The 13,346-nt window shown below is 42.5% G+C and overlaps 1 protein-coding gene across 3 annotated transcripts in view; it reads right to left on the bottom strand.

The window, feature by feature from the left end:
* Positions 1-13,346, bottom strand: part of TMTC4 (transmembrane O-mannosyltransferase targeting cadherins 4) — a 77,891-nt gene that overhangs the window by 4,625 nt on the left and 59,920 nt on the right. Inside the window, exons 12-16 of one of the 3 annotated variants that reach the window (XM_058276453.2) lie at positions 11,106-11,185; positions 10,831-10,938; positions 10,585-10,726; positions 5,495-5,609; positions 4,364-4,476 (exon numbers count right to left, since the gene is read on the bottom strand). In XM_058276453.2, the coding sequence (XP_058132436.1) occupies positions 4,364-4,476; positions 5,495-5,609; positions 10,585-10,726; positions 10,831-10,938; positions 11,106-11,185 (558 nt within the window). The remainder of the gene's footprint in view (positions 1-4,363; positions 4,477-5,494; positions 5,610-10,584; positions 10,727-10,830; positions 10,939-11,105; positions 11,186-13,346) is intronic. The other 2 variants (XM_058276454.2, XM_058276456.2) reach the window with 2 other exon arrangements.

Here is a 13,346-nt window from a genome sequence, read left to right as displayed (position 1 = left end):
AGGAGGCGCCTGGGCCCTGGGAGGTAGAGGAGGGCTGGAGGCCTCCTGAGAATGCAAATGTGTCTGCGGGTTCTTCAAAGCCCATGCAATGCTCATCCAGTAAATCAGGATTTATAATGGCCCTGTTCAGCAATGAACTGTTGATGAACTGATCTTCTGTGGCAGGTGTCCAGATGCCTAACGGCCCAGGCAACCATGAACTTGATCCGATGAACACAGAAGGGAACATTTGAAATTGGGGATATTTTTGCATCAACTGACAGGGAAAATAATATATTCTTTTTTGAAATGTATTTGACAAAATGCATTAGATACAGGGTCAGGGCAATACGTGTGGCAGAGAAAGGCCTTGCCGATTATGTCTTTAAGTAGGAACAACTGAGGGTCTGTCTGGGAGAAGACTGGGCAGACAGTGGGCAGACAGTGGGCAGATGGGTCCCCCAGGCTGGCGGGGCTAGAAACATCCACAGCAGCAGCAGCCTTAAAGCTAGCACATTCCAGCAGGCGTCAGGGGACACCTCACATACCACTTCAACTAGAGAGGATAATTCAGAACAGGGGTTCTTAACAAGGGGGTCCGGGAGCTTGAATGGAAACTCAAAAAAAATTATTCTGGTGGGGATGTGTTGGTGCATAATTAAGTAATACACAGTATAGTGTGGGCTTAGTAAGGGATTGTGGTTTTCACCTGACTGCAAAGGGGTCCATGGAACAAAAAAAGTAAAGAACCCCTGATTTAGAAGGTCTGACAGGAAGCGGGAACAATGAATCATATGGGAAGAAGTTATTCCCTGGTCAATTCTCTTTCCTTTCTTCTGATTCCAGCTGGACAAAAGCCCCCATTTGGTGGTGGTTTGGGTCACACCCTCTAACACCTGCCAATCTCCCCTTGAAGCTAAGATGGTGTCTCAGAGCTTGGCTGCAATCGTATCTAGCTTGGATTTAATAAAATCATTTAATTTGCATAGTTGCTTTATATATTTGTAGTAACAATATGATATTTCTACTTTAAATATATTTATCTGAGTTAAAACTCTGCTTAAGGAAAACTATCATGTAAAAAGACAGGTAGTGTCTGGATATGTAAAAAACATTTGTGATGGTTAGACATTTGGGAAACTGCCTTCTAAATATATGGTCTTAAACTATGGAGCCAGTGATATAGAAAGAAAAATCAGCACGAAAGGCAACATTTTAAGCCCTGAAAAACATTACTCTACTTCTATATTTTTGCTCTACCACATTAGTCCCCAAGTGGAAATTAAACGGCAGGATGTAATATAAATTCTAATTAGTTTTAATGATCCTTAGGGTTTCATTTAATGATAACCAAATTAAAATTATTATTTTATATCTATTTACCATGTTACAAATTACATTCTTGTACTTTGTGGTTTTTCAAATGGCCCTGTCAGGGCTGTAGAACAGATCACTCCATTTTACATACGAATAAAGTGAGGTAAGGAGTAGTTAAGTCACTGCAGTTAGAAAAGGGCTCCTGGAGGTAGGGAGGGGGGAGGGAGCCCCTAATTACAGATGTAATGAGAATGTCCAGTATGCACCACAAAGTCTCAAAACAGATTCTGGGGAAGCAGCTGTGTCTCAGCAACTGAGCTCCTGTTTACCATATGGAGGATCTGGGTTCGATCTCCGGGACCTCCTGGTAAAAAGGAAAAAAAAAGAAAAAAGGCCCTGAGCCTAGGATAAGAAAAAAGAAGATGAAATCTGAAATAAGGGACTATTAGCTCTTCAGGAGCTTCCAAGAGGAGGGCACAGGCCCTGGCGTGGCAAAGCAACGTACTAAAAAGATGATGACGCAGCCAGATAGAAAAAACAACAACAACAGATTCAGGTGTTTTTGAGCCATGTATGAGAAATATTCATTCAATCATTTCACAACTGCTAATCTGCTCTTCCTAAATGCCCATCAGTGTGCTAGACAGCAATGGGCGATAAAGAAAGGGGACTTAAGAGTCCTTCCTGACCTCGAGAAGTCTCCTGGCTCACTAAAGAGATTTATCAAATGTTAATGATGGGGAAGCGGACTTGGCCCAGTGGGAGGTCCGCCGTTCAAACCCCAGGCCTCCTTGACCCGTGTGGAGCTGGCCCATGCGCAGTGCTGATGCGTGCAAGGAGTGCACTGCCACGCAGGGGTGGCCCCCGTGTAGGGGAGCCCCACGCGCAAGGACTGCGCCCTGGAAGGAGAGCCGCCCAGTGCGTAAGAAAGTGCAGCCTGCCCAGGAATGGCGCCGCACACATGGAGAGCTGACGCAGCAAGATGACGCAACAAAAAGAAACACAGATTCCTGTGCTGCTGACAACAACAGAAGCGGACAAAAAGAAGAACACGCAGCAAATGGACACAGAGAACAGACAAGTGGGGGTGGGTGGGTAAGGGGAGAGAAATAAATAAAATAAATCTTTAAAAAAATGTTAATGATACTATAAAACAGCAAATGATCAGGAAAAATTGAGTTGTATGGACAGTTGACACCTGTCACTGATGGGGATGACCTGTGAGCTGGACTCTGACAAGTCACCGCCACGTTGCCTCCCATTATAACTGACTCCTTTTAGAACACTCCCACCCAGACCCCTGCAGGGAAATAGGCCCCTTTACTACTCTTGGAAACAAAGAGTACTGGAGAAGTGCCGGAAATAGCAAGAAGTATCACTTTGGCATTACAAGAGTAAAAGCTATGTTGTCTTAAATTTCAGATTCTTCATTTAAAAGAAGTCTATGAAGTGAATGCTTGGTGGCTGATGCCACAGCTGGGAGGAGGGTGTCACACCATGTGCCCTCCTCTTGGAAGCTCCTGAAGAGCTAATAGTCCCTTATTTCAGATTTCATCTTCTCTTTTATTTTCTTAGGCTCAGGGCCTTGACCTAGACAGTTAGGATGCAAAAGGTATAGAGAAATGGGCAGCTGATTTCTCCATTCTGCGTTACAGAGCATTTTCTACTTTGTCTGGGGGTGGGGAAGAAAAGAACAAAGTGAACTGGAAGCCAGATGAACCCTGTGTTCCGTCACCTTAATAGAAATTCCAGTTTGTAGACTGTGAGATGATAGAGAAAGCAATACAATGATTACCTAAGCCACATTTTGAAGGAGCCTCGCTGAGCTGGGTCACCAGAGGAGCATGGACACTTGCCCGCCCCGCTCCAGGATGACAGCTGGCTGAACGGGTCATCCGAAGGGAGACCCTCAGACCTCACCTCCTGACCCCCCTTCACAGTTGGAGCCACAGAGAGAAAACAAACCAAACTCCTCAAAAGGCCATCTCCAGAACAAAATCTAGAAATGCCAACGGATATAGCAAAGCTATTAAACAACCTGGCATTCAAAAATAAGAGGCATGGAGCATCTTACTTTTGTTATAGAACATTATACTAATAATGACATCTCACAAACTGAACAACAGAAGGAAATAACATTGGGCAAATACTAATTATTACTACCTGCAGGCCTAAGGTCTTGTCAGTAGCCCCAGGGTGATCAAAAGAAGCTACTGTTCCTGATTCTGAGATAAAATATTTCTCTCACGAAAGGACTAAGGCATTGCTTCTAAAAGACGGTTTTCTGTAACCTGTGTCAGATGCTCAGGACCTTACCTGACAGGCTGAGGCAGTATCCCCCGTGGGGAGTGATCTATGCCTCTGTAAAGGATCAAGTACAGTGATTCTGATATACAGTATTAAACTCTGAGAATCAGCAGTATCAGGAACATTAAATACCCTTCAATATACAGGATGTTGTAGCACCTTCTGGTTCATCCTCTACTCCTGACCAATGCTAACTGCTCAACTGGAGCACAGATTTAATATTGCGTGTTTTTTTTTGTCAGAAACCTCTAGGCTCTTGTAGATTACCTCTAACTTCTCTAGAAGAGAAAACCTTGAAAGCAGCAAGAACCAATCATGTTTTTTTCCACAGGCTGTGCAGAAGATGCCACCCCACAAATAAAACCCAGAGCTCCAGCCTAAGTGCAAGGAACAAGTCAAACACCTTTGTGCAAGGGCAGAAGGCAGGCTGGGCTATCTCCTCCACTGAACCTTTCCAGACAGTGAGGCCCTCTGCCCCGCAACTCCCTCCCTCTTCAATGCCCTTTCCTTGGGCTCCTCTTCTCCTCCCCACATTTGAGCAACAGAGTTTTGTGAATACTGTTGAGCAGGGACACAGTTTGAACCTGCAAATCTATCTTTTGGGCAAGTTCTCCAGGGAACAAATTGACCAAGTCATGCTTTGTGCCCTGCTACCACTGTTTTGGCCTCGTTCTGAATTTAACCGAGCAGAACTAACATTTATGGCTTTTGTCAGATGCTGGCATTAATTGCAAGAAAAAATGGACTGCAGTTTGCACACCTTGTATTTCTGGGATTTTCCCAGCACATTTGCCAATGAGAACATAAGAGAGTGATCATCAGGTATTACTTCCAGGGCTTCTCTTCCAACTGCTTCAGCTTGGGCTAAATTACCTGTGAGTAAAAAACAGAAAACATGTTATCATTGTACTCTCTCTATAATTAAAAGGGGTTATGTGCATTATGCACAATGAATATGAATACGCTATTTAAGACAATCAAGGTAGAACGTATAAAATACACACCTACACCCCCACATGTACAACACACAAATGATCCTATCAGTGGCAAACCCACTGGAGTTCAGCACAATTCTGACAAAATAGACAAATAGCTTTGATTAAATTCTATAAAACCATTTAAAACCTGGTTTTAGTTTCTTCTCAAATACAAGTCACAGCCAATAGGAGAAAACAAGTCTGCAAAATAGCCGTGTCAAAGTAACACTTTAGTAACTGAATGCTTATCATACTGAAGCCCAAATTCTATATTTTCTTTAGAAACAAACATATATCTTCTCCTCATACTGCTTAGACAGCTTAATGACTTAAAATACCGCCAAATTAAAACTATCAATTTTTGAGGGTGGGATGCCTTGATTTTTAAACCTGGGGGAGCAGAATAACTCCTAATGGGTTGAATGAATCTAGCCTGCTATGGGCAAAGAAACCAGATTTCCAAGTCTATTAGCACTATTCTAACATAAGAATGGGTGGCTCTGAACACGGGAGTCTCCTCTGTTATTCTGTGAGCTTCAGAACATAACCCTCTCCATAGCACTTCTCAAGCCTAGAAGTCATTTTTGCTTACTTCTGGGTACCTTCCAGCATTCCAGATGATGGCGATAGCTAGGAAACAGGCTTCATAAGAAACAAGGTATTATTATACATCTTGTCCCGTTATCCAACACCTATTCTAAGTGAAGTGTCTTTTTTCCAAACATTTATATATTCCAGTAGGTCAAAGGAAGCACCATTTTCTATTTTGTAATGCAAACTATTTCATTCCATAGCTATTCTTTTTAACTCTAACACACACTGGGGAAAAAAAAATCGATCTTTCCTAATAATTCATAGTATTACACTATGGAAAAATTTCCTCTTACTTATTTATTTAATTCACCTTTCTATACCTGTATTATCAAGGAGTATAATCATGTTGTTCCAAGCCAAGCTGTGCTCTGGTTTCAGTGCAGTAGCATTTCTCCATGCGTTCAATGCATCTACATGACGATTTAGATCTGCGTACTGAGAATAAAGCACAGACAAAAAAAAAGATCAATATTCCAATATTTCTGCTTTCCCTCTTCAAGACATTACAACTGCAAACCAAATCAAACCAAAGAACAAAAAAACATGTAGTTATTGAGCTTCTATTTTCTTTGTATGAACTCATGTAATCCTCAAAACAGTATCATTGAGGTAGATGCTACTATTGTCCCCATTTTACATGTAACAACTGAGGCACAGAGATGCTAAGTAATTTGCCCAAAGTAATATATCTAGAAAAGGATGAGAAGGAATTAGAATCAGGTAGTCAAGCTCTGGAGCTTGCAACCTTCTAACTATAATCTATTATTTAGTGATTGCAGGTGTCAAATCATATTTCAGGCAACTGAGAAGTTAAAAATCTAATCATCAGTCTTTTCCCAGAAAGACTTCTTGTAGCCCATCTTTTCTTATCTTTTTTAAATTTGGAGATACAGGGGATTGAACCCAGGACCCCATGCATGGGAAGTAAGCATTCAACCACTGAGCCACATTTGTTCCCCAACATTTTTTTTAAAGGTACTGGGGATTGAACCTGGGACCTCATACATGTGAAGCAGGCACTCAGCCATGAGCTACACCTGCTCCCCCTCTCCCCCTCCATCTTTGGCAATGTATTATTTAGAATAGACAAAATATTTTATGTGATTAAAAGTGTCAATTGCAACTTGTAAAGAATGGTCAAGTAGCCTCTTCATGCCTACACCTCAACTTAATACAAAAACAAGTACATCAGACATACTTTGTAAACTCCTTGGAAAAGTCTTATACAGTGATGTAAAATCCCCGGGCAATTTGGAGCCTCTTTACCTCATTAGGAAGGAGAGAATTATTTGTTATTTTCTTTTGAGAGGGAATTTTGTTTTATATCAACAAAGAATGCAAAATGGCTAGTTTTCAATTTGCATAGTTAATAAAAAGCACCCTGATGGAGAAAATGATGGATTTTTCAGCCGGTGACCCTCTTGACCTCTTTAACTCAGTTCAAATGCACATTTCACCTGAATGTACTTGATTCCTTTAACTCTAGAAAAAGTTTAAGAATGATTATCCTTTTCAGAGTTTAAGGCTATTTCATTACTTACTATCAAGTCTGTCTCTTCAGAGGACAATAGGAACATTTTGACTTGCCCTATGACCCACATAGCAAATAGGTGGCATACTTTGCAAGATTAAGAAAGGTTTAATGAATTATGGAAACACTTGTGAATATCCATTTACTAAAGATGCTGTCAGAATTTCCCATGAGACTCAGAAACTCAAGTTACAATATTTTGCCCCTTAAAATGAAGTAATGAGGGGAAAAGTTCAGAAATTTAAAATAATTTGGGGTGCTCAATTATACCAACATTTAATTGTGCATATTTGGGGTTCTACTGATTTCTCAGTCAATTTTCTTCATCAAGTGCATGCATTTGAGTCAGTTAGACAAAATCCACAGTACGTTCTTGCTAATACATGCAGGAAGACCACCATAACTTAATATTCACAACAAAATCCTTCATATAATTTATCATTTATTGAAGAATAACAACAGACAGAATCAGGAGGAATTATTTTTATTTTGTCTCAACCTCTACTCTTTTTATGGCATCTCTACAAAGTGAACAAACACTTCAAGGGAATCTGAGGAAAATGGTGATTTAACAAGAACTACCCATCCAGAGAGTAGACACGAAATGTGTGCATTATTTATCCATTGCCTCTGAGTCCTATGAACAGCCATCTATGCTTTCTAAAGCTGGGGCTGGACATCTGCAAACTACATTTCCCAGGTTCCCTTGCTCCATGGTTCCTTGTAAGGTTTCTGCCAATAAGAGTCACAGGGGAGGTCAGATGGTAGGTAGGGAGAGGAGAGTAGTGCCTGCCCCCCACTCCTTTCCTCCGTAGTGACTCTGAAAGTGGCACCAACTCTACTCTCCCAGTGCTGGAGGCAGTGGCCCTTCCTCCATGGTCCAAGCTCTTGAGGTTGTGGTAGCTCCTGAGATGGGGGATCCTTCTTCTAGCTCTTAAATTCTGTTGCACTGCGTCCTGCCATTTGTTCCCCCAATCCTAGGAGCACTAGCTATTTCTTCTAGTTATTAATCTGAGTTCATATCACTTCTGCATTTTTGCTCTTCCAGGCTTCCAACTTCTCTATTTAAAATACTTAGCATGGTTCTTGTTTATCGGAATAGAACCTGCGGATACAGATTTGTAATCCTGGCATAATTAATAGTCTGTAGTAATATCTGTAGTTACTAGTCCTGTAATTTTTCTAGTATCAGTCATATGTCCCAAATTTCCTATTCCACCAGAGAACTGCTTTATACTCCCTTCTTATCTGTATCCAGATAGCAAATCAAATATCTGCCTCTGATTACTAAAGAGGATTTTTTTAAAAAAGAAACTTTTAGATTATTAAATTCTTCTTATTCACCAATAAATAAATGTGTTGGTTGAGCTGTTAAAGATTAAGTTCTTATGCTTTTAAGCTGTCAAGCAGGCAAAGGCTGGATAATTAAACCATGGAGAGCAAAATCTTTAAGCAAGAACCGTTAGCATAAGGGAACATTGGAAGATAATTTCATGGCAGGATAATTAGTAAACAATATAAATAAAGGGCAGTGCAAGGTCTCAGTATATTCAATACTAGAGATGACTTTCTAAGTTAAAGTGGTTATAAACTCTAAGGACTGGAGTACATGATAAAATCCTGTATTTTATGTTCTTGGTTTCTTTCTTCAGATTTATTTATAAGCACTAACCTAAAAGAAGAGCCACATTCCCCCAAAGGGGGGGGGGTGAGGAGAATGAAAGAAGAATTCATATGGATAGCAAGTACACTGCACGTGGGCCAGCTCCACACGGGTCAAGGAAGCCCAAGGTTTGAACTGCGGACCTCCCATGTGGTAGGCAGATGCCCTATCCACTGGGCCAAGTCTGCTTGCCTGGATAGCAAGTATATTACATCACTCAAGTCCTAGTTTAATTGACACAGTAAATGGAAACAGTACATTCCTGCAATAACCATCCACATGTAAAAACTCAGATAATACCCAGTTTGCTCCCATCTTCTACCCAGCCCCCCCCCTCACACTTTGTTAAATTGGCAAGGAATGCAACTGAAATTTTTCTTCTCTTCTTATATCATCATGGTGAGCTTTTACTGCTCTCTCCCTTTCCAAGAGAGAAGTTTATCAATAGAATAATTTTACCTTCCTCAACTCTTCAGGTTTCACAGAGAAAGCTATTTCAACATCAAAGTATGTAACTAGATCATAAAGCATAGAGTTTTAAAACATAAAAGAAAGTAGAAATGTGTGTGAGGTCAAGTGGTTCTGAAGAGAGTTTATGTGGGACAACAGGAATGTTTTGCCACTAATCTTTCTTGTACAAACATCTTCCAGTTCGTATCACCGCCACCCTTCCCTCTGTGCCCAGGAAGAAATAATTCATTTTTTCCATATGAGTAAGAGGATTGAGAGGGTGTCTTCCAGGTTGTATATTTTCTAAGTAATAAAAAAACACAAACTACTTCACTTTAATATTTATAACACAGGCATTATTTGTCCATTTAGTGATTTATGCAAAACTGAAGAGGTAAAATATACCAACAGTCTCATGTTGTTGTCAGCTTATTTGCTCCGTCAATAAAACTTTCTCACTTTCTCTTTCTCCCTCTCTCTGACTCACAAAATCCTGGCTACCGTCTTCTAGAAATAAAGATGTGAAAACCAAAGATATTCACCTCACAGTGAAAACTGAAGCCTGGCTTTTCAGTAAATTTAAAACTGTTAACATTTTCTAGATTGTTCTCTCCTCTGAGCTGACCGGTCAGTTTGGTGAAAGTTCAGACATCACAGGTTCCTAAAGACAGGCCCAAGGATGGGGTATTGGAATCACCTAGGCAATTTTTTTTTTTCCAACTACAGATTTGTGGAGTTTTTTATTCCAGGTATGGTGATTTGGATGCACAACCAGTTTTGGGAATCACTGGATTTGATAACACAAGGATTCACTGAGACCAGGAAGCTTCAGGCCTCTAACACGAGGACCGACGGCACCTCTTTAGGACAATTTCATGCAATTCCACCTATGAGGCGAAGCTGGAGAAAATCCGAGAAACTCTACTACATACTATATACAAAAAGCTCTTATAAAAATCACATCACCATACATACGTTCCAGCTTAGCTAAAATGAACAAAAAGTTTTTCCTTTAACGATTTTATACACCAGACCAAATACAATTAGGACCATACATATTTGGTTTCTTGAAACCAAACTAAAGGGTTTTGGATGAGGAGACAGGGATAAGCATTTGTGTTCAGAGTTTTCCTATTTGTGTATTTGTGTGTAAGTTTTATTTTCTTTGTCAAGAAAATCAAGAGCAGAGCATCATAAATATTCTGTCGACAGCCAAAAATATAAAGCCATAATGCACACGGTATTTTCCTATTTCCATCAAATACCTCAAAGCCCTTTCTAATAAATCCTCTCCTCCTAACAGCTCTTTCCTCTGAGGAGGAAGCTCCCTGAGGAGCAAGGAGCTGCTCCCCTGAGGCAGAAGGCACAGAAGCTCAGGAACCACACCATGCACTTGTTTTTAAAATCTCAGTTTTTATACAATTCATGTTGAAAAACAGAGAAACTGATGTTTATCGGGAAGTTATCCCTCAGAGTACTGCTTTACAGGGCACAAGGGCCTTACCCTTTTTAAACCTATTCCTTAGTTTACCCTATTGCCGTTGTGATCTCTTAAAGCTGACTAATTCGAGTTGGGCTGCTCCCTAGAGCCTTTTAAATAAACTGCCTATCAGGCTATCCAGTGGCTTCCTTCAAATGAGATAAACACACGTAAAAGAACTTGATAAAACGCAGCGCGCCAGCTGCGGGTTACTCCCGTCATTTTTATTAGGCATGATTAAAAAGCAATACTCTTTCCTTCCACTACAGGGGCCCCCTAAGCGTACCAGGCGTCCGAGGTTGTAGTAACAATCTGGGTATTTTCTTCTGTGCTTAATTGCCGTCCGGTAACTCTGTTCTGCCGCCTCGAACCGCTTCAGGCTGTTTTGCACGATGCCTAAATTCATCCACGCAGCCGCAAAGTCTGGCCTAGAAGAGCATTTTCAAAAAAGATAAACAGCACAAAGAGAAGCTTAGGTCCCGGGACGGGGGAACTAGTCTGTCATTTGCACAACAATGAAAACAATGCTCACTGTATTTGTACAGCCAAAGACAGCAGCTCCTCGGCTTCCTGAAGCTCATTCCTATCCTTTAAGATATTTCCAAGATTATTCATGGCATGAACATACTTGGGATTTAATCTGGAAGTTGAGACAGAAGCCAAGCCGTGGGTTAATGTGCAGTAGTTTTCACTGAACTCTCAGGAATTGGCGAAGGTATCTTTACGTTGGGGTCTTAAAGGGGACAGGTTTTTAACCCTAGGATGTTAAAACAATATTTCTCAGGTAAGGCAACATGCTTGCAGTACCTTACAGCTTCCCTGTAGTATCTGATGGCAGCAGTTTGGTTGCCTTTATCTGCCAGGTTTTTGCCAACATTGTAGTGAACCTGAAAATACAGATAATAACAGGCCATCGGCAGGTAGACTTCTCTGTCCAGAGACTGGGTACCCTATCCTATCTTCTACTTGGATTCAAAAGGTCAAGGTATCTCTCCCCCCACCCCACCTCCTCCAAAATAACACCTGCCAGAACTTCAAAACTCTGCAAAGGTAGGCCTGTGGCCTGCTTGTGCTTTAATCCCTCACCACATAAGAAAAAATTAGAAGGGAGGTAGCCAGCAGACATGATCTGATGACAGCATGATAGCAGGAAAAATATCTAAAGAATTCACCAGAGAAAATGGGAAAAGGATGGAGATGAGCTGTTTTGTGCCTAAACCCTCAAACCTCCACCCCCACCATAGCTACCCCCTAAGACTGAGATAATAAAAGTCCAATCACACATGTACACAGGAGGAATAAACAACTGTCCCGCCTGCTCCTGTTAAATGCATACAGCCCTCAGTTGTACGACACCTCTCTTCTGTAGCATTACAAGCCTTTTACTTTATGCCTGATAAAATACACCCTGTCATTATTTCACGTTAACGATGCCCTCTGTGTGCCAGGCACTGCTGTCAGCTAGAGATACAGCCAAGGGCAAAACCCAGTAGATGGGTCTCCTGGCACCCCCGGCAAAAGGAGGAGACACAGGTCCCCGCAGAATTGCAGACAAAGGAGGGGTGAGTCATGGGCGCACGACCCAGTTGGAAGGAGCCCGGGAAGCTGCCTGAGGAAGGGTGTCCAGCTGAGACTGGAAACGGCGTTACCAAGTAAACAGGAGAGGACCAGGGTCCTAGGTAGAGGAGTGCACCTGTGCAAGGGTCCCGGCGGGAGGACCGACGTGGCTGAGCACCGACAAGAAGCCCAGTGCCCTGCAGAGAGTCAGGGCGAGAGAGGTGGGTGTGCGGGGTAGGGGCAGGCCGTGCAGGGGGTCCCCAATAGCAGGAGGGTCAGTCTTTGCCCCAAGAGCAATGAAAGGCCAATGCAGGGTTTGTCAGCCAGTCTGGCTGAGATCATACTGCGATATATGTTTATTTAAAAACAAACCACCCTGGCTGAACCGTGGAAAGTGGATGTGAATGGGGCAGAAGCAGCTGGGAGGGGTCCAGGGGAGAGAGAAGAGCAAAGGAACCAGGGGGTGGTGATAAGAGAAATCTGAAGGCTATGAAGGATGTAAAATGCCCAGAAATGGGTGATGTATTGGCTATGAGCATGGAGGAGTGTCAAGGATGCATCCTCTTCATAAAAGACACTCCTCCAGCTCCAACATGTACTCATCAAATGCAATGAATATACCACACTAAGGAAAGAGGTTGTTGATATGGGAGGAGTGGGGGGTGTGGGGAGTGGGGTATACGGGGACTTCGTATATTTTTTAATGTAACATTTTGTGTGATCCATGCATCTTTAAAAAAAAAAGATTAAAAAAAAAAAAGGAATGCATTCTCGGAGCCTGACTCTCAGAACTGAATGGATAGCGATGGCTTTCAAAGAGATGCATTCACTGCAGAGGTTTGCTTGGGACAGGATGGAGAGCAGGAATCATGCTGGTTTTGAAATCCTCTGAGGAATCGAAGTGGAGAGAGCAGGGTGCAGAACACGAGCTCGGGAGAGGAGGAGGCCGGCGGTGCCAACGGGGCAGGCAGGGACACACAGAGAGCGAGAACCACTGCCCAGGGCGGTGGAGTCAGCGGAAAAGAACTCCTCTAAAGCCCTATCTTCCTTTTACTCTTCTTTTTTTTTTTTTTTAAAGATTTATTTATTTATTTAATTTCCCCCCTCCCCCGGTTGTCTGTTCTCTGTGTCTATTCGCTGCGTCGTTTCTTTGTCCGCTTCTGTTGTCGTCAGCGGCATGGGAAGTGTGGGTGGCGCCATTCCTGGGCAGGCTGCACTTTCTTTCGCGCTGGGCGGCTCTCCTTATGGGGGCACTCCTTGTGCGTGGGGCTCCCCTACGTGGGGGACACCCCTGCGTGGCAGGGCACTCCTTGCGCGCATCAGCACTGCACATGGGCCAGCTCCACACGTGTCAAGGAGGCCCGGGGTTTGAACCACGGACCTCCCATGTGGTAGATGGACGCCCTAACCACTGGGCCAAGTCCGTTTCCCCCTTTTACTCTTCTAATCAAACCAAAAGCAGAAGAAACCAACAACGCCATTCAGCAACAT

The sequence above is a fragment of the Dasypus novemcinctus genome, chromosome 15 (assembly GCF_030445035.2).
Source record: "Dasypus novemcinctus isolate mDasNov1 chromosome 15, mDasNov1.1.hap2, whole genome shotgun sequence".
NCBI lineage: Eukaryota > Metazoa > Chordata > Mammalia > Cingulata > Dasypodidae > Dasypus > Dasypus novemcinctus.
Note: the sequence above shows the minus strand (reverse complement) of the source record. Positions and strands in the feature narration are given on the sequence as shown.